Here is a 21456-nt window from a genome sequence, read left to right as displayed (position 1 = left end):
TTGAAAAAATAATTTTTGAAATAGACTTTAAAAAACCTGAGCTTTCTTAGATTGTTACAGAAGATATTTGCAGTACATAGAGTATATTAACAAGACAAATAGTTTTAAATGTATGACTTTGACAAGTGAGACTGATCCTGGCTGGGTTTAGATTGCAATTTTTAAGCAAATTTATTTCGGTGGCAATAAAGGGGTTAGTGGTGAATCCTGCATGAACTCCAGACTTCATATCTAGACTTCCTCTCCTCCTTGCTGAGAGCATCTTGTGCCATGGCCATGTTCTTTCTGTGTTCAGGAAGCAGGTTTGTATTGGAATAAAATGCTTATAACATATGAGAGTTATTTTGGCATCTTTAATGGTGTCTAGTTATGAAAATATTCCTTCTGGTTCTTCTCCATCTCCAAGCTGGAGATGGAAGCAAAAGTTGGAAGCAAAAGAAGTTACTTTTCTAGTTGTCTGGACGATGCTAAAAAGAAATGTAAATGTCTTGTGCTCATACATATCTATACGGCTGCTTTTTCTCTATTCATCTCCACCTGAGACTGAAGCAGGTGGCCTGTGAAAGTTGGAGAACTCAAGCTGTATTAAGGAAAAGTTGCCCCAGCCCTTCAGCACTCTCAGGAATTTCTTCTTGTGTTTTCTGGCCTCTGCAGATACCACCAAAGCTGTTCCAGTCCTGTGTAGACTTGAACTGCAGCATGACCCTTCTTTATAAGTGCTGGACATGCAGGGATCCTTGTGCTCCTGTGAAAGGCTTGGCACTGATCTCGTGAGGTTGGCTCAGGAAGGCTCATCCCCATTCCTGGGGATCTGCAGGTTAGACCCTCCCCACAAGGGGTGGTTGGGACCAAGGCAGACATCTGCCCCAGCACCACCCCACTGTCCACAGTGGCCTGCACTGGCTGACATCCCTCAGAAGAGTCTCCAGAGATGCTGAGGTTGGCCTTTCTCCCCACTGACTGCTGGGGCATCTCAGAAAGATTGGCCTTGCTGGGCTGAAGTTGTGCTTTGGCTGTGTGCACCTAAGTCTTCATCACACAGACAGGTGAGCAAAAAAAAATCGTGCTGGCTTTCTGTATACATCTTACTCATCTTCCCCCTGCCCCACCACCCCCACCCTGTTCTCTCCTCTGAGTTTATCTAGGAATAAAAAAGAGTCGATGCAATTGTTTCATTGTCCATGAACTACTTACGGCAAACAGCTTTCCAGTATGCCCTTTATCAAATGGAAAGACTATAGCTTGGTCTTTAGTAATCCTCAGCTTTGAAATTCAAAGAAAAGAATTTGCTGTCTATAAAGTAAACAAATAAGGCTTTTGAATGGAAAACAAACCCCAACCTTTTTTTTTTTTAATTAGCTATATTTTCAGGCTTTCCTCTTTCTGTCTCTTCAATAAAACATCCAACACTTTTTCAAAGAATTTTTTGTCCAAATGAAATGAGTAGACCTGAAAATATTTTCAATTTTTTCACAATAGCTTGTCCTGCAGGTCCATCCAGTTTTCACAAGAGTGTGAAAGGTCCAAGAGATGGACAAAATAAGTATTGCTTGAGCTAAAAACATGACAGGGTCTCTCTGCATTTCCTGGGGCTTAAATCAGGCCCTAGAGCGAGGTTGTTTTGCCAGCTGTGATGTTTCTCCCTGAGCTCACTGCAGACTGCAGCTACAGTTTGCAGTAAACATTAACTGCTTCTCTACTGCAATTTTCACATTTGTCCAGAAACATATTATAAGAAAATGAAGAAATAGTACAATATTTACAGATCAGATGAATTTATGTATTCACCTCAGTGAACTGTTCTTAGGAAAGATAGTGAGAAATAAACTGTGAATAATTCATCCCCAGTCCTACCAAGAGGAAGATGGGAGAAGAGGCATTTTAAAATCTCACTCAATGTGTCAGCAATTTTCTCCAGGCTTTTTTTTAGCTCAAATGGTTTTTAGCAAAATTAAAAAAAAAAAGGTGTTAAAATAAGTCTTTTTCAGAAGTTTTCAGGGAATGTTTCTAATGGAAAAAGGTGCATACAAACCCCAATGCACCTAATTTAATACTCTTGACATTTTCTGGTAGCTGGGATTACGCAGAATGAGGAAATTATGCAGAATGAGTAAAAGCTATTGAAGCACATGGACCTGCCTCCTCTTACTGCCTTCCTGCCACCAAGCTGGTTTTAGGTTAGAATGTGCTAGCTAGGGTGAAAGGCTGGTGAGAAATTAGGGGTTGCCACTCTGCTTGCGTTATCTTTCTATGGCAGAAACCAGGATATTCCTGCAGCGAGGTGTGCCTCCTATTGGCAATTCCCACCTGTATAGCACGCTACCCTTTAGAAACACTTGAAATTGGGAGAGTAGCTATTAATGATTTACGTCCTCCGACATGCATTGATTGGTGTATCTAGAATGTAAGCAGGAAAATGCCATAAGATTTCCATAGCTTGGCTTCCTGAAGTTGCCTGACTTGGCTTTGACTTTTACAATGCCATGAAATCATAACATAGGCTCCATGGGTACTGGGCAGTCCCTCAAGGTCCCATTTGCGTGCTGCTTCCAGAGGGCACTACAATGATATTTGAGTTCCTGAACACCCTCCTGTGTTGGGGTGGTGTGCTCACGGCGTGGGTGCAGCACCGGTGCTGTGCTGCTCTGCCTGTGCTCAGCCCAGGGCTGCTGCCTGCCCTCCCTGCACCGCAGCAGTGCTGCGTGTGGGGTGCCCGAGCTGAGCCGTGCTCCACCTTGTGCTGCTCCAGCTGCCCCAGCTGCGAGTCTCGTCTCTTCCTCCCCTGGGAAGTGGATATCAAACACCGACATGAGAGGCTGGACAGATCCACAGTCCAACTTAGGAAGGGAACGTTCTTGTAGCCTGCATTGATGTACAAAACCCAGGGGCAGTCAAGTCCCTGTTGAATTCCCCAGAGAAGACAAGCCTGTGTCTTTCCTTCTGAGTCAGCAGACCTGCTTGGGTCTGGCATCTCCTTCCAGAGCTGCACATGTGGTCATGGCTAATCCTGGGCCTGAGTGGCCCTTGGCACAAGGGGCTTCTCAGCTACATGCAGATGTACTACAAATTCAAGCAGCAGAGGAGGGCAGTGGTGTTCCTTCAGGGCTGCTCTTTGCCGCAGGACTGTGACCTTACAGTACTTCTAGTGCTTCATTAATTCCAGGAGGTGACATCCTATTAGACCTCCTTATCACATTCCAGAAGTTTATTTCAGAAATATTACATGGACTGTAAGTGGGACAGCTGTTCCCTTGTGACACTGTTATTAGCATGGATCCCCTTTGTCAGGAGTCCCGGAGCTCCTGCTGCTGCTCCTCTCCCAGGCTCAGTTTAACGCTTTGCTTTTTCTTTCAGCCCAAAATAACTCAAATGAAGGTCCAACAAGGTGTACCAGGCAAGGAGGCTTGGAGAGCTGGGCAAGGGGCAGGACCGAGGGCAGGTCAGGCTACTCTGAGGCTGACCAGCCTGGCACAGTGTTACTCCTGTGCAGCTGTGCCTGTGCTACTAAATAAAACAAATCAGGGCCATCATTTGCCCTGAGAGGGGGAGGTATGGCCCAGCTGCCCTGCCTATAGCTCTCTTCCCTCTTAAGATGGGATGATCATATCCAGACTGCCTCCAGTGCAGGGTCCCAGTGTCATGCTGCAGAAGCCGTGCTTGGGGACATGCCTCTGTGGGGCTCAGCCTGTATGTCCTGGGTGGACAAATGGTACTTTTTGGACTAGTGGGAAGCACAGAGGTGGAGGTCATCTGTATGGCAAAGCGAGGAATCTCTGGGGTTTTAGAGGGGAGCAGAGCCCTCCACTCCTGTGTGCCTGGACGCTTTGCTGAAAAGACAAGGAGGAGCAGAGACACAGTCCTGACAAATTTATGGGTAGGTGAATCCTGTCACATCTTTTTTTTTCAATCTGGAGCTTAGCTAAATTACAGCAGCCCAGTAAATGAGGATTTGCACCTAGCCATGTGTGAATTGTGGCAAGCTGTGCATTGTTCAGTAAAAGGGCCTGCCTCCTACAGAGGATACTTTTGGGTTTATGGTAAACCTGGTGGGACTGAGATCAAATAATACAACATGCCTTTTTCCTCACTTGCTATGTCATGTGCAACCTGATAACCTGTGATGGGAACCTGAAACTTCTGAATAAAGCACAACAGAAAGGGAATACAAAATACAGAGCAGTGAATGGGACAGACATGCAGAGCTGGTGGGCACTGGATCTGAATTCAGAAGAACAAATTTCCTTCCTCCATGAGGACAGGGCTTGGTGGGTACCAAGTACATCATGAAGTCCCTCAGGGTGGGCACGGGGAATGCTGCAGACAGATGGCTCCAATTTTTGTCTCTGTTGTGCACTCAAGTCAGTCACAAAACTCATCACCTCCTGCATGTCTTCCGTGATGTGTTTTGGACAAGACATGCACTAATGAGATTGAATCCCAAATCCAAGGTTGTATTTGTAGGTGGGATCAGCAATATTTCTTGCTGAGATTATGGTTGTTTTACAGGCATCAGCCTGCTAAAGTGCCAAAGGTGTTTATGAAATTCATAGCTTGAACAATTAAGAAAACCTGGGTCTGAGCTGAGTGGTTATGGATGAAGAACAGAGGACTGTTGTGAGGGAAGGAAAGCAGCCCAAATAACCTGATTTTAGAAACAATCTCTGCGTAACGAAACTGGAACAGGCTTTTTGTGCTCTTGCCTACTGCATTCTTAAATCTGTAGCTGTCTGAATTTCTGCTGAAGAAGGGATTTTGCGGTTAGTTGGTAAAACCCAGTTATTTATACAATCATGTTTTATTTGCAGTTTTCTGCCCAAAATAAAATGTATTTCCCTGACATTTCTAAACCAGCTCTGTTATGCTTGGTTAGTGCAGCAAAGCCAGAAGAACCAGCCTTGGCCAGTAATCACAGTAAGTCCCATTTTGGGTACCACTGCTGACCAAGTAAAAACTGATGGTGGGGTCGATCATGATCAAAAATATTTGTTGCTGGATGCAGAAAGCTCTGTGCCCTACATCTGTCTCCAGCTGTGTTCAGCCCTGTTCTGTCTGGATGTGATCTCTGAGTCCTGCCAACCTCACTGTAAGTACTTGGGGCCCAACAGCATTTTCTAAGTCACTGTGACTGTCACCAGTTTCCCTGAATTTGAATGGGGCTCTGCTTGGCCACTTTTCCCTCCAACCAAGTTTAATAGACTGTATTTCTTTAGAAGACTAACGGGGCAAGACCTTCTTTTACTTCCAAGTTAAATGGCTTGGGAGACAGTAAGCAGGCAAAGGCATGCAGTCATGCCTCTGGGGGTGGGGAGCAAGCAGGCTCCTTGGCTCAGAGTATCCTGTGCATCCTGCCCCCCTTGGATAACACACACTCCTTGGCTGACATTTCCCCAGCACCTTCCGTTCTCTCAGGCTGGTCATACCCAAGCCACGTGCTGCAAACCTCAGAAAATAATTGGCACAGAACCAATAACTTCTTGTTATGAGGAAAACTGCACGTAGAAAACAACACAAGCTAGCAAGGTTCTCGTGCCATTATTGCCCAGGTAATCATCAACAATTTCAACCCTTGTCAGTGTGTCGGGGTGGAAAAACTGAACTTTAGCTCAAGCTAATGAAGCAACATCCCTCTAATGTTGCCTGGAATAACAAGTTTCTTGTCTGACCTGGCACAGATTGCTGCTTCTCTCCAAAAGCATAACAAGCCCCACAGGAGCTCTGCAGAGGATCAGAGTGTGGTTCCCTGGCTGTTCCTGATGGATTAAGAGATCCTTCTATCATCCAGGGTTGACACAGGTCAGTGTCATGTCATCCAGCCTGAGCAGTCTATTAGGTGTCAGATGGTTGCTTAGGTCCTATGGGCAAAGTACTGATCTTGTTAATGTTATCAAATCAAGTCAAAGAGCGCACAGACTTGCACCCCTGACCCTCTCTTGCAGGGAAGAGTCATAATCATAGAATCATTTAGGTTGGAAAAGACCTCTAAAGTCACTGAGTCCAACTGTTAACCCAGCACTGCTGTGTTCACCACTAAACCATGTCACACCAACCCCTGGTGACATATCTACGCATTTTCAAACATCTCCAGGGATGATGACTCCACCACTTTCCTGGGCAGCCTGTTCCAATGCTTGATAATCCTTTCAGTGAAGAAATTTTTCCTAATAAAATCTAAACCTCCCCTGTGGAAATTTGAAGCCATTTCTTCTTGTTCTATCACTTGTTACCTGGGAGAAGAGGCAGACCCCCACCGTGCTACACCCTCCTTTCAGGCAGCTGTAAAGAGTGATAAAGTCCCCCCTTGAGCCTCCTTTTCTCCAGGCTAAACACCCCCAGCTCCCTCAGCTGCTCCTCACAGGACTTGTGCTCCAGACCCTTCCCCAGCTCTGGTGCCCTTCTCTGGACACGCTCCAGCCCCTCAATGTCTTTCTGGCAGTGAGGGGCCCAGAACTGAACACAGGATTGGAGGTGTGGCCTCAGCAGTGCCGAGTACAGGGGGACGGTCACTGCCCTGGTCCTGCTGGCCACACCACTGCTGATCCAGGCCAGGATGCCATTGGCCTTCTTGGCCACCTGGGCACAGCTGGATCATGTTCTATGATGGGTAGGAGTTCATTCTTGCTGACACTTTAGCCAGACCACCTACCTGGAAAGTGTCTCCTGTGATGCAGAAAGCTCCGGAAGATGGCAGATAACACATCTTCCAATAAAGAAGAACTGGAAGATACTTCAGAGGGGCAAGTGCCAGAGGCGCCCTGAGCCAATGCTTTCAACACAGCACTTTCAAGCAGAGCATCTTGTAACCATGAAAAGGTTTGCACTGTGCAGAATGGGTAGCACTGAGGAGCACATCCAAGGGTGAAGGGAAGGTGGGGTGCCCAGCTCCAGCTGCCATAAACACTGAGTGCACGCTGGCAGGTCACCTATTCACTGCTGCAGGATTATGTCCATGACCTGACTCAAAGAGAGTCATGCTGACAGCTGGTTTGGTAGTGCACAGGTTTGATATTAACAGTTACCTAATCAAGCCCTGAGAGGCTAAAACAAGTAGTTTCCTATTCTAGGGAAGGGAATGAAAGATAGAGTATTAATAGAGGAAGGGAAGGAAAGGTATGATAGCTGAGCAGGGAGTGGATCTCCTATTTGCCCCTTAGCCATATAACACTTGAGTCTGTGGGCATAAGCGTGGGTGACTGTGTGCTGCTCACTTCCTTCTTTCTTGCAGTTGTACACCCTCAGGTAATGAAGTCTCCATCTGTTCATGCAGAGATGTGTTAATTGATTTTGTAGAAAGCAAAAAGTGGATTTAACTATTCATCAGTGATGCACAAACTGTGATTACTAAGACAAGAAGAGGGCAAAGAACATTTATCGCAAACAACAGAGGAAGCTTAACCTTAGTGATGCAGCTATCTAGTGTTGAAAGACTTTGCTCCCAATACATTACTGGTCAGTAGTCCTGTTAAAAGTTATTGTTCACTCTTAACACTTGTCTTTCCAAGACCCAGAACATACACCCAGCAAAACAGACTGGGAGAGCAATTATAATAGATGTGGATTTTGACTAAGAGGAAAGAAGAAGCACTGGCAGGGCCTGGGCTGAGAGTGCTGGTTTGGACTGTTCCACTAATTTGGCTGTTCAAACTTTTTTTCTGGATTAAATCCTGACAGTCTCAAAAGCTTTTTCAGCTTCATTTCATAGCCTGGAGAAGCATCTGGGTCCTGGAGAGGGAAGGGGTTACTGGATTGTTGAGAATATCCATGTTTTTACTTCTTCTCATTTATTCCATATAAGTACATTGCTCTGAGAAAGAATAACAGTTTCTTTTCATTAGTTAGTTACAAAACTCTGGTCTACATTGTCTTGAGTCAAGGTTTATTTCAGATTTCATCCCACTTACACAGGGTCAGTGACTGATGTAATTAGAAAGTCATTAGAGACCTCTTGACTCTCTTTGGCTGTGTATAGACACCTCAAAAATGAAGGGTGAGTCTGTGTTGAGAGAGGATCTTCTCCTGCTTTCCCCCACTATCAAGTCAATCCAGCCCTTATTAGGTCTGGTTTTTTTCTAATGAACACAAAGCAATGCAACCAAATCCTTTGGGTTCAACTCAGCCCTTGCTAAAACCCATAGCAAGATTCCTCTGGAATTAAGTGAGAGAAGGATCAGATCCTTCATGAGCTTTTCTTGCTAAGTAATACCGGCTTTGGATTTATCTCAATGGATAATACTGAAATGTGAGTGTCAGAATCTCTGCAAAGGGTATTTGTGGTAGTGGTGGGCTAGAAGAGATGTTTTACGTCCTGTTTAGTGGCAGTTTATCTATTCATCACATGCCTTTACATTTGTAGAGAACACCTAAATCTTGCAGAAGTATTAGGTCTTCCAGCCCTGATGGCTTCCCCCTGTCCCAGGCATTGTCTGAGGGTTCTTGTCTACAGCATCCAGAAACTCAGACTACTGTAAAACCCAGTATCTAACTGATGGTGCGTGCTAAATTGTGCTTTACCAGGGCTCATGCCATGAAGCATTTATAGAGATAAACTTTTGTTGTTTAAATTCAACAATATTCCTGGTTCTAATACAGATACCTAACTTAGTGTGGTTTCCTCTTTACCAGTCCTGAGCTGGACCCAGAGCTCACCCCACATGTTCTCTTTTGCAGACCCCCATGCTTCTTTTTCTTGATTCCTGGATGAAAGTATGTGGCTTGCTGTGTATCTCTGAGCTCCACAACTCCAGAAGCAGGGCAGTTGCTTTCTATTTGTTTTTCTATTTCTTGGTGGGGTTTGTGGGGTTTTTTTTGGTGTCTTTTCATTTGTTTGTGGTTTGGTTTTTGTTTTTCCTTCCTCCTCAGCTTCAGCTTGCTGGTTCTGTTCACATGGTTCTCTGAGTGTCCCTAGGGAAGAACAGTTCCTTTCCATGTTCCCAGGAATGGGCTGTCTGTCTTCTTACTGTGGATGCTGGACTATATAACATGCCTACTGCTGGTAGTTACTTCCTGATGATCTTCTGACTGAGGGTGAGGTCCCACCATGGTGTTTTTTGGTTGTTTTTTTTTTTTTTTAATTGAACCAAGTGCACTATTTTGTCAAAGAGTTTGCTGTTGGTGTTTGTAAAGTAGTGAGAATGGGAGGGAATGAAAGCTTGTACTAACAGGTAGCACATACCCAGAATTTCTTGCTTATTGGAGTGATATTTGAGAACCCAGTTTGGCCAAGGTTTAGTCAGAATTCCAGGGTTCTTTCTTTGCTGGGTTCAGGTGGAGCTGTCAAAGGATTTGTTTCCCAGGTGCACTGAGAGAAAGTGGCCCCCTCCACTCCTTTCTGACTGTGCATGCACAGGCTGCTCCCCTGCAGCATTCTTCCTTCCATAGTGCCTATCCTTCAGGACAGCCCCCATCACCCCTCTGAAGCACACCCCTCTTTGTATTCCTATAGCCAACTAGGGATGTTTAACACTCCCCTGTGACTGCCACAGCTTTGTCATGAGGATTTGGGCAGGACATTGTCTGCCTGAGGTGAGATAGTGCTGCTTTCTTGAAATGCAGCACCTGCTCCGTGGCATCTGTGTTTGCTGTTCCGTGGTAAATACGACAGAGGCGGAGGGACCACACAGCACACCTGGGGTAAGGGCAGCCATGTGCTTTGCAAGGTGCAGCAGAGATGGGCTGGGAGGTTCAAAGGCAGGTTCATTGGCCCACAGCCCTGAAAACCACACAAACGCTGTTGGCTGGAAGTACCAGGATGTGTTGGCACAACAGCTGGTGGCTACTTAGTAACTAAAGGCAAACCTTTTTCTCAGGAAGGGGTTACAGGCTGCCTTGTGAGTGACTTCAGAGACGCAGAACCCACACAACAGCTGTATGGGTTAAGTTGAAAGCTTGTCACATACCAGTAGTGCTGATAATGTTATTCACAGAGATAAAAATTGTATTTCTTCATGGCGCCAGGACATAGTTTATTGAAGACTCACTTCTTTCCACGGAAGAGATCAAACCAGGCCGTAAGTGCACAGATGCCTCACTCTGTGCTAGAGTAAAGGGAGAACATGACTGACATCAGTGGAAACTCGTGGCCTGACTCCTACTCAGAAGTTACTCTACAATTACTTACAAAGCTGCCCCTTTTTTTTTCAGAGATAAGCACCCTATCTTTGCTTATATGCCCATTTACCAGGACGCAACCAACAGGTTGTAGGTTCACAGCCACCCTTGTTGCTCTGTGTCCATACCTGTTCCAGGATAGCTGGACCCTTTGCAGAGACTTGTGACATGTTGATAGCTACAAGGGCATCAATAATTCTTAATGAAAAAGCACTGAACACCAAGGCCTGAGTACAGAAATCTGCACTTCTTTGTCTGTGACCCTGCTGCACCAGTCTCTCCTCCACCACATGTAGAAATTTCCTGCACCACTCAGAAATCACTTTAAAAAAGATTGATTTTGTTTCTGATTTGAATGTGTTCTTCTTCCACTGCAGCTTCTGCCATCAATCCCTCTCATGTATTTCCTTACTAGGTTGCAGATTGTTTTTTCTTTGAACCACTGATTACTAGATTTTTGATCTGTTCTGCTAACACCTTATGCCTGTGGACAGCAGTCTGCTGGTTCAAGCATAAAACCTCATAAACGGCATTCATCAGAAGACAGAATCTTTACTGTTGTGGCAGAGGTCACAACTACTGTGCTTCTGATGTTGCCAATGCAGGGGTTCATATTCCCAGGGATTTAATGTGCTCCTGCCTACTCTGTCTGCCCAAACTACAGCTCTGTCTGGCAGCACATTTTAAGGTGGTATGGAAGAGTATGGCCTCAGTAATCTACACATCTGTGACCTTGATCCTGATTGCTGAAATTCGCTTTATGGGCATTTAAGCTCAAAACCCTCTCCATAGCTTCCCTGGTGCTGTCTGGACAAGGAAGCACAGCGATAGCATATCCCAGTGCATAGCCATGAATTCCTGACTAGCCTTTAGTTAAATTCCTGGAGAAACTCATTAACTTCAAGGTCTGACATTTAGCATCATGGAGAAGTTGACTTTTAATGGTTTTCTGTAAAGCCCTGTGAAAGACAAAGTCTGTGTCCCAGAATTCAACTCCATTCAGAACAAGTGGGATGTAAGAATATAGGAGCCAAGATGTAAAATACATCCATTTTTGTCTAACTTTCAACGGCATTTTTGCATAATTTCATCTGTGATATTTAATCTCCTAATGCTACTCATTGCTTGATTGTCCCTGGAGTGACTGGGTCACTGCTGTTGAAAGTGAATTGATGTTTTCTTCACTCTTGACCTGACATTTAAATTTTTTTTGAGACAGCCAGCTATAAATGTTTAAAATCAAGGCCTCCTCTGCTTTATCTGTCTTATCTTACCTCTCATTTGTGGTGCTTTAGAAGTAATTTCAAGTTTTCTTCTTTCCCCTCTGTGTTCAGGGTTGCACGTGATCTTTTATTGGTCTGACTGCATTGCCACAGAGGGTTGTAGTTATGTGCACAGGATTGCAACATTTGTCCAGTTGAAAATGTTGTAGAGAAATAAAAGGAGTATCTTCTGAAGTCTAAAATTAATAAAACAACTGCCAAAACCTAAGAAAAATATTATAAGAACAAGTATAAAGAACAAGTTCTGACAGAGAACAAGGAATTATGCTGGCAACAACTGTAAACATCTGTGTGATTCATGGCCCATACTTATACATACATATACTGCATTTGGTAAGAAAGGTAATGCTGAGAGCAAAAATGAACACAATATCTTCTGTGTAAGAATGGCTTTGAAAGATTATATGGTACTTCATTAGTAGGCTGGGAAGAATGTGAGATAGTAACAGCAGCTTTAAATATAGACTAGAGCCTTAAGTTTGAGTATGCAAGGCATGAAAAAGGAGTTTTGGCATGGCCACATGAAAGCTGAGAACATCCAGATCAGTCAGAAAAAGAAGAAAAAGTGACAATGACTAGCATTTAAAGTAAAATCACTACGTTCACTCTTTCTCTCCTTTCTACTTTCCTAATCAGTACTAAATCACTTGGACAAATAAACCAACTTTTTAAAGATACAGCCTTTTAGGTCCTTATGCTTTTTGTTCATAAAGAGCAGGAATAAGCGGGGTTTTGTTGGTGGAGGGGAGAGTTGGGTGGAGGGGGCAGAAGTTTCAACCTCTGGCAACCTCAGACTCTAATCTATGGCGAGTTGAAGACAGATGTTCAGACACTGGTTGGATTCACTGTTAACATCCAGGCACATTCCACAGCTCAGGGGTGTTTATTGGACCTCCTGGTCAGTGCTAAGCCCTTTTTTTTTCACAAGTCTGTGTGTGTGTGTGTGCGCGTGTGTGTGTACATACGTAATATATAGGTACATCCTGTCAGATGACATCAGAAGTAAATGTAATATAATTTGGCTCTTCTAAAGTTACTATGGTCTATCTCTGTCAATCAAAAAGTGTTTCTTGGCTACATGCTCTCACTTCTAGCAAATGAGCTGCCTTCAGTTTGCTGATGGGTTCAGAAAAGTTACTTTCTTTGCTATACAGAATATTTTAATTTGCCATATAATTTTTATAATGAAAGTATGTAGCATGTTGTGTAGAGAAGCTCAACTATGAACAAGTTGCCTAATCTAGAATTATGCATGGAATGAGCAAGAGGGAGCCATAAATCCAGCATGTTTGTAGTACCTATCTAGCAATCCCAGTAGACTGATTCCCAGACGTTTGAGGATACCTAGGCAAAGATCATGTTACATTTGCTGTGTTTCTCTATGCTTTTCCTGGATTTCCCTACCAGTCAGTGTGTTGGGTTAGATGAGTTTTGTTCTGGTTCAACAAAGAATTCTTGTGATCCTAGATGGTCATCCATGGTCTTCTGCAAGATCCTCAGCACAAAAAATGAGAGAGATGTCTGTGCCTGCAGAGGTGAGTTAGGGTGTTCACTGTGTGTGCTGATTAGTGACATTTATAGCGCTGTTTCCCTGCTTTGAAGAAGGGAAATTTTCTAGCTGCCGTGCAGGACATTCAAGAAGGAGATGAATTGGGACAGAGGAGGAAGGGGTTCTCTGTCAATGTAGAAGTGCAAGTACAGGCCTGAGGACCAGAGCTGACGGGTTCTAGGTTAAAAATACACTTTTTGAGTTTTCTGTTAGCAGAGAGTAAAATAAATCCCGAGGTTTCCACAGCCCAAGGGGAATATTTGGGCAGTGCTGTGTAACATTCAATAATTAGGGTGAATGGCATTCAAATGTTTCACCATTTTTCTGGTGAAGATTTATGTGTTTCAAGGTGAAGTAGATGAGGTATTGCATGAGAAATCCACAGATTTCTGCTTCAGAACATGCCAAGGGAGGAAACAGTATAGGGTAGGCTCATGGTAGTCATAATCTTGCTTCCTGCGGGCTAAAAGGAGCATTTTCAACCTATATTTCCCAAATCCCTGTTAAGTGTGGGATGTTTGCCCAGGTTTTCCTTGAAAGGATGGCTCAGCAGAACAAGCATGGTAACAGGACCCTACAAGCCTACTTAGGCATGTAACCCCTGAATGAGGCATGGGTTAAAGCCTTTGCTGTTTGAACTGTGTACTTTAGCTCAAGACTCCCACGCAGCATACTGGCTTTTTTGAACGTGCTGCCTGGTTGTGTAGGAGGGCAGTGGCAAGGCAGTCAAACCAAAAGGAAGGCTTCTACTGTTCTGATCCCCCTCCTACCTCCACTGATCCCATGGGAAGATTATTTAGGGAGATCATCCAGCAAAACCCAAGTAACACTCCCCTCCTCCCCCCTGGTTACCCACAGCTGTTTGTTTTGTTGTGTTTTCCACCGGGTAGGTTTCCAGCCAGCTGGCCTCCCTCACCGGGCCATCGTCCCATGATATGAGTGCCAGCGTTGGTGCAAAGGGAGAAACCTGGGAGCTCAGGGAGGGGGACAGTGACAAACAAGCTTGGATACTCTGAGCTAAGGTATGTCCGAGCATGGCTGAATATAAATATACAAAAGGCATCAGAATTAATAAATAATCTGCATGCTATATATCACACCGTGTTTGGCAGTGAGAATAAGGTCAGCGTTGTGGATAGCCTTACACACTTTAGCTTGATCAGGATCCCCACACTCCTCTGGCAGTACTGTGCTGCAGAAGTGACCCCTCTGACTTCAGTGGAAGTACTTGTATTTTCTAAGTAGGGGGAAACCCATGGCACTCCCAGTTCATTCCAGCTCACTCTGCTCTGTCAATTCAAAGGAAGCAAATAGCCATTTCTACTTGTTCATGTTTAGAGCAAGTTCTAGCAGTGGCTTGAGCAAAGATAAGGGAATGTGGGGTTACAGCTCTCTAGGCCACAGAGCAGTGTCTTTCTGGGGTGAAACACTGCAGGGTGGCAGAAATATTTGTCTGTTTGCTCAGACAGGTGAAGCATTCACACCAGCACTGAAATTCAATGAGGGAAGAGCATGCAAGAGTGACAGCAGTTCTTTAAAGAAATGATTTCCACTTATCAGCACAAACTAGTCTCGAACTTTTCTATCCAGCAAATGATCCTGTTTCAGTTATTTGTATTGAAATGAAAAGTATATTTTGCTCCTATTCACTTTCTTTTAAATGCATATGAAGTTGAGAAGCTGTGCAAACTATAGATATGTGGAACAGCAACAGTTGTACTGTACTCAAAAAGGTAGATATGTAGACAGGCTCCATATCCTGGAAATGATCTTGAGATCCTTAGCTCTGCACACAGAACTCTTCAAGTTCTCTTTCTTTCCCTTTCCCCACACTGGGGAAGACACCAACAGGCTAAAGGAAAGAATGTAGTTACAGAACATGGGAGAATGGCTTCCATCTCAAAGAATAGGTTTAGATTAGATACTAGGAAGAAATTCTTTACTGTGAGGGTGGTGAAGCACTGGCACAGGTTGCCCAGACAAGCTGGGTGCCCCAATTCCCAGAAGTGTCCAACGCCAGGTTGGATGGGGCTCTGAGCAACCTGGTCTAGTGGAAGATGTCCCTGCCCATGGCAGGGGAGTTAGAACCAGATAATTTTTAAGGTTCCTTCCAACCCAAACCATTCTGTGATTGTATGAAATTCTCTATCAGATCCAATTGACTCCCAAGGGATGCACACAGCTCTGCTGTTAGCACAGCACCATGGCAAAAGAAGCAAATCAGCCCACAGGGTCCACTGCATAAACAGCCTTAACCAAATCTTCAGCCCAGCTTAGACCTTTAAAAATATTTGGGGGGGTGATGTCAGCACCTGGGTTGCCAACACACTTGTTGGTCTCCACCCTCAGCCTACTTTAGTTCCCACAGAGGGACAGAGCATCCAGACCAAGTGGGAGATAGGCAGAAGCTTGGAGGGAAATAAAATCTGCACTGACCCAAAGTCCAGAAGCAGAACCACTGGGCTCCATTTACCTCCTCAAGGTAAAAGAACTGGCTTACTTATTAGGTCAGATTTTCTCATGTGCAAGGACATAGGAGGCTGGCAAAACAACTTGAAAATGTAGGAATTTGTTAACTGCATGCACTAGGTTTTTAATATTTAATCTGCAAACTAAAGCAGTTTCAATTGAAACTCTCTGTCTTCATACTGGTATGGTCCTGAGGCTTCTCATTTGCACCAGAGACGTTACAGCCTAATCTGGTTGCGTAGCTGAAATTCTTTGTCTAGAGTTTATGCTTCATTTGTTTAAAGGTTCTTATTTTATTTACCTGGTATGCAAATTGGATTAGTTCATGACATTCATGATAAAGTATTCTCTTTTCTCTGCATGAACTCCAAAAGCATGTAAAATTCAAAAATTGCTGTCATAAACTAAATAAAAAACAATAACCAACAGAAAAGTTTTTGAGTACAACTTGAATGGGATTTTTGAAATATGAGATTTTCAGCATTTTTCAATTCATTCTTTCCTTGAAATTTTAGGAAAAGAAGGAGTTTCTTGAGAAAATACTATTTCATCTGTAGGAATGACTCACAAAATATGTGAAGTTCTTCAGAAATGAAAATGTCTAACCTTAGGTTCTCCTTGTACTTTTAGTGGTAACAAATAATTCAGATTTATTAGTCTTTCTCTATAAAATAGTAGTTTACACTTAGTTTCTTAAAAAAAATACACAGATAAATATAGGAATTTAAAAACTCTTACCAGTAGTATATTTACAATGTATTCTTGTTGAAAATGTTAATTGGGGCTTGGGCATTATTTATTTGAAAATGCTTGCTCTAAGCTGGATTGATGTCCACGGACTGCTCACACCTGTGCACTGTATTTTGGGGTGACACTGGGAACGTCCTTGTCAAATGCTGGAAATCAAAGAAGGTGATGAGCTGCCAAAGATGGCTTTTACTTCTTAGCACCCCAGTGCTTTCTGACTCCTGGCCACTGAAACAACATTTCTTTAGACCAACGTAAAAAGTTCTACTGACTCTGCCACCTTCATGCATCTGTCCTTTACATATTTTTCTTTTATTTTTTTAAGAGAGCCTGAGACTTGAAGGTTGAGCTCAAGGACACATCCAAGCAAGTCACCGAAGTTTTCCCTTTGCTCTGCCTGCTGACCTCTGCTCTCTCCTCATTATTCCCAAAAAATGGAACATTCCACACGAGAAATTTGCCTCAACTTCATGATTGTCCTGATTACTGTAATCCTCATGTGGCTCCTCGTGAAGTCTTACCAGGATTGAAACTCTCAGGAACTCTGGAGGTGATTTCAGTGTGTGCCTCCACAGACATCAGTAACACCCACAGCATGCCACAGCAATTAGCTTTCAGTCAATTGAGGATGTCATGAACCCCTTTTTTTACTCTGTCCTATCTTGTGCCTGTGCTGATGTTTGTTATGGGTCTGTGATGGTGGAATTATTTTAGTCTGCAGTGATCCAGCTGTAAAATGTAAGATGCTTAGGAATGGTTTGATGTGGCTCTCTCCTCTGGTAGTTTCTGTGAGTGCTGTATCCCCAGCCCACCATGCTGGCTCATTTGGCAGCAGTGTGGGGTACTTGAGGGTATAAAACTGCAGTGTGTAATGCAAGAGCCTGTATTTTCCAATGTAAGAGGAATAAACTTGCTTAGAGAAAGGAATATGAAACCTCTGCTTTCACTTGCACATTTTGTTTAAATAAAGACCATGTAAAACCATTTTTTTTGAGCGTTCCTTATCCCTCTCCTGACCTGAGCTGATAACAGCTGTGGTACAGTGTGATATGCAAGTGGGGTGGTTTGCTTGTTCCTCCTACTTACATTTTAATTTGTATTTAAAAAAAAAATGCCGTAGAATGGAAACCCTGCAGCATAACTGACATGTAACCACATACACGACCTGTTGGGGTCACTTTTCTGTCCAGAGAGACTTACACACTTGGTGCCTGAGGATACGGACTTCAAAGAGAGCCTTTGTCCCACTGAGGCATTGTCAATAATTGCGTTCTCTGAGGCTTGATTTTGGGCAGGGATTCCCACAGTCCTATTTTTGGCCAAGCTATTTTTGGAGCAGTGCCTGGAGGGATGAGCCTGGCCAGTTGCAGGCATAGGTTCCCGCTGGCACCCCAGCCCTGCCATGAGCCTTGGCCAGAGCAGAAGTCCCTCTGGGTCCAGTGTGGCACACCAGGTGCCACGGCACAGCCGTGCCCAGCCTCAGGAGGCTGAGGTGTGACTGTGTCTGGGTTGCTGTGATGTTGTCGTCACCTGCTAAAAAATCTTGAGCCAGCTTGAAGATCCCACAGTTCCTGGGCTTGTGAAATCAGTGATCAAGCTCCTCCTCATCATTCCCCATCTGTCATTTTAATGGCTTCAGAGAATCAACGTCTTCTACAAAGTACAGCTTCCTGTAGGAAGGCAGTTAAGTATGTGCCATGCTGCTGATTACACATCTCTTTTCTTTCCAGGAGCCTGGAAAGAGCAGGCAACATTGCAGGGCTGTGCTGGGCTACCCAGGTCTTTGATGGTGAGGCAGAGCTGGCCCTCACAGGTGGCATTTGGGCCCACGCTTCAAGGAAATAGCAAATATTCTTTGTCGCTGTTGTACCGGGGATGGTGAAAAAGCAACATGGAGTTCAGTCCAGGAAGGGAATGGAATTATTTATTAATTTCCAAACTCATTTATATAACCTGGTTCGCCTGAATGGCATAAGGTTATTGGTCCTTTGACCATCCACCTCTTAGAATGATTGGTTAAACCTACAACACCCATTTCAAAATATTTCTCCAGTCAGTATCATAACAATACTGCACAACAATCTTGCACCTGCAAGATAAAGGATTGATTTACAAAAACCTCTCACTGTTTTCAGCAAGCATGCTTGTGAAAGCAAACTTTCACATGGATGCTGGCAGAAAGCTGGAAAATTTCTCAGCATCAAGCTTTCCGCATCCACAATTCTTGTAGCACCACTTATTGAGGGGTTTTGCTGCTTAAAGTTTGCTAACAAATGAGCCCTTGCCCTGTGTCGTTTGTACTGTCTGGGTTTGCAGTCTTGCAGTATGTGCCTTTCATTCTCCCAGTCAAGGAATCCCCACTGCAGTGCAATGATAAAAAGTCACCTCTTGTTTATTCTTGGCTACAAATGAGCAAACTTGCCTCCAGCACTTCTAGGGATGGCAAATTTTCTGAAAAAAAAGTGCTGCGACATTGAAATGAACTTCTGTCAGCAGTGGATGCAGCCTTTCTCTGCAGCCCACCTTGTACCAGATGCTGCTCTATTATCAGTATTGCATCTGGTCTGTTTGTGTTCATAAGCTTGGCTGAGATATGCAAGCAATGGCTGGAGAAGGACATGGAAAATCTGTTTTTAAATACTGTGAATACTTTATAATTCAGTATGAAAGATGAGAATCTTTCACTGGCTGTAACTCCCAGAAGAGAGCAATACCATGAGTAAATTGACATTTTTGGGCTCATCTCAGTCTAGCAATGGAAAAACCAGAGGTGTGGGCTTCACTATCTGAACTAGCAGTGGTTCAGAAACAGTTCAAAGTGATCCTAGCAGTTTTCAGATAGGAAGAATCACAGAATGGTTTGGTTTGGAAGGCACCTTAAAGATCACCTACTTTCAACCCCCCTGCCAAGGGCATGGACACCTTCCCCTAGACCACTCTTTCACTCTAGATCTATCCCCTCTTGTCCTATCACTATATGCCCTTGTAAGAAGTTCCTCTCCACCTCTCCTGCAGACCACTTTAGGTATTGGAAGGCTGCTAGAAGGTGTGCCCAGAGCCTTCTCTTGCCCAGGTTAAACAGCTCTCTCAGCCTGTCTTCAGAGGAGAGGTGCTCCAGGCCCCTGATCATCTTTGTGGCCCTCCTCTGGACTCACTCCAACAGCTCCATGTCCTCCCTGTGCTGGGACCCCAGAGCTGGATGCAGCCCTGCAGGTGGGGTCTCACCAGAGCAGAGCAGAGGGGCAGAATCCCCTCCCTGGCCCTGCTGCCCACACTGCCTTGGATGCAGCCCAGGACACCTCTGGCTTTCCAGGCTGTAAGGGCACATGGCTGGGTCATGCTGAGTTCTCATTATCTCATTATCCAATGCCCCCAAGTCCTTCTCCTCAGGGATGCCGTGAATCCATTCTCCACCCAGCCTGTATTTGTGCTGAAAGATGCTGAGAAAATGTTCTAGAGAGTATGGATCATCCACAACTTTTAGTCACCAACCTTTTTCGGAGTCGACATGCGTCTGACTTTGACAATACAATTAAGGTAAATCACCTGGAACAAGTTCCTGAAAGTGAAAACACCAGCCTAAGTGGTTCTCTTTTCAGGCATTTCTAGTTTTCAGGCAGACTTTGAATGAGATAAGTTACTTGCCTAGGTCATTTGCCTGAAACTGAGGAAAAAGGCAATTCAGTATTTAGTGCCAAATGCTGTGAAGAGTCAGCACTTTGTAGGTGTACAGGCACATTAATGTCAAAGAACTTCAATCAAATACAGATCTATAAATACAAAATTTCCTAGTTTGAGGGGCCTTAATGTAGGTGTTTGGTGTGACCCTTAAGGCTGAAACTCTCCATTACCTTCCTGCTCACCAAAGAACCCCTGGATGAGAGATGGTTCTGTGAAGATATATGCTATCATGATTTTCCATCCCTTTCCAGTATAAAGGAGATGGAGAACATCAAAGGACTTCTGGGCTAATAGTGATTTGTCTTTAGTCTATCAGCCAAATTATTTTAGGCAAAATTGTAATTAAAACAATACTTTAGTGTAAGTAGCTGCTCTAGCCCCTTCAGCCTCCCTGGGTAAAGTGTTGGAGTGCTTGACAGTCCTCACAGTAAAAAAGGGTTTTCTTATGTTTCCTGAATTTGGGTTTGTTCTCATTTCCTCTTGTCTTGCTGTTGGGCACCACTGAGAAGGGTCTGGCCCTGTCTTGTTCATTCCCTCCCAGCAGGTGTTTACATACACTGAGATGATCCCTCTAAGCCTTGTCCAGGCTGAACAGCCCAGCTCCTTCAGCCTTTTTTCATATGTCAGATGCCTCCTCATCTTCATGGCCCTTTGCTAGAGTCTCTCTCTGGAAAGTTCAGCTCTGGGCACAGCATTCCAGATGTGTCTCCAGCTCTGAGCAGAAAAGAAGGATCACCTCCCTCAATCTACTGGCAATATTCTGCCTGATGTAGCCCAGGAGGCTGTTAGGCTTCTGCTACAAGGGCCATGGTTGGTTCATGGTCAGCCTGGTGTCCACAGTGAGCCTCAGGTCCTCTGCAGAACTGCTTTCCAGCTGCTTGGCCCCATGTATGCATTTGTATGTCAACATTCGACCCGCAAGAAGTTTCATACAGTGTGCCCAACACATCAGTGCAGCACAGTTCCTGCTTGTGAGGAGGATTGCCCAGGTGACACTTTACTACCCTCATTCCCTCTGCAATCCCACCTCCTCTGTTAAAGGCACTGTGTGCAGCAGCAACTGCCCACAATGAACAAAACAGTGGTTGCTCATGACTGACCTGGCCCAAACGGGGTAATTTTCCCTCTGACATCTAAGCACAGAGGAATTAGCCACACACAGATCCAGAAGTCCAGCAGCAGTCTCTCTGGTCACTTTACTGGGCTTTGGATCAGGCCATAGCTACCTAATTCCAGATGTTCAGATTTCAGAAGCTTGACTCTAGACCTGGTAATTTGCAATTGCTAAGCCCTTAGCACCTCACTCCACAGAAACTCAAGACACAGGGTGTTCAGCATGCTTTTGGGAAAAATCAGACCACTAGTTTATGTGCCTGGATACTAACCTAGAAAAAATTTAGGCACTGAGATTCAAAACTTTGGCTAAATTGTTCAGTGGGGTTTACCAGAATGCTTTTATCAATTCAGTGTGTTTTCAGCTGAAACCAGTTTCTGTATTTTTTTTCAAGAAAACCACTTTTATCAAGGAAAAATAAAATTTGTCAAAGGCAAACGTCATGATTGAAAGCCAACTGTGTCCACTTTGCTTTTGAATGATGAGTCACTGCTGCTGTAGGCTGTGTG

General features: G+C 44.3%; 1 protein-coding gene across 1 annotated transcript; it reads left to right on the top strand.

Moving 5' to 3' along the window:
• Positions 1-15316: 15316 nt before the first annotated feature.
• SLN (sarcolipin) lies at positions 15317-17136 on the top strand. Its single transcript, XM_048295207.1, has 2 exons — positions 15317-15418; positions 16478-17136. The coding sequence occupies exon 2, from the start codon at positions 16587-16589 to the stop codon at positions 16680-16682; it is 96 nt and encodes a 31-aa protein (XP_048151164.1). The 5' UTR covers positions 15317-15418; positions 16478-16586; the 3' UTR covers positions 16683-17136.
• Positions 17137-21456: the final 4320 nt, after the last annotated feature.

Source organism: Corvus hawaiiensis, chromosome 2 (genome assembly GCF_020740725.1).
Source record: "Corvus hawaiiensis isolate bCorHaw1 chromosome 2, bCorHaw1.pri.cur, whole genome shotgun sequence".
Classification (NCBI taxonomy): Eukaryota; Metazoa; Chordata; class Aves; order Passeriformes; family Corvidae; genus Corvus; species Corvus hawaiiensis.
This window is presented reverse-complemented; position numbering and strand designations above follow the sequence as displayed.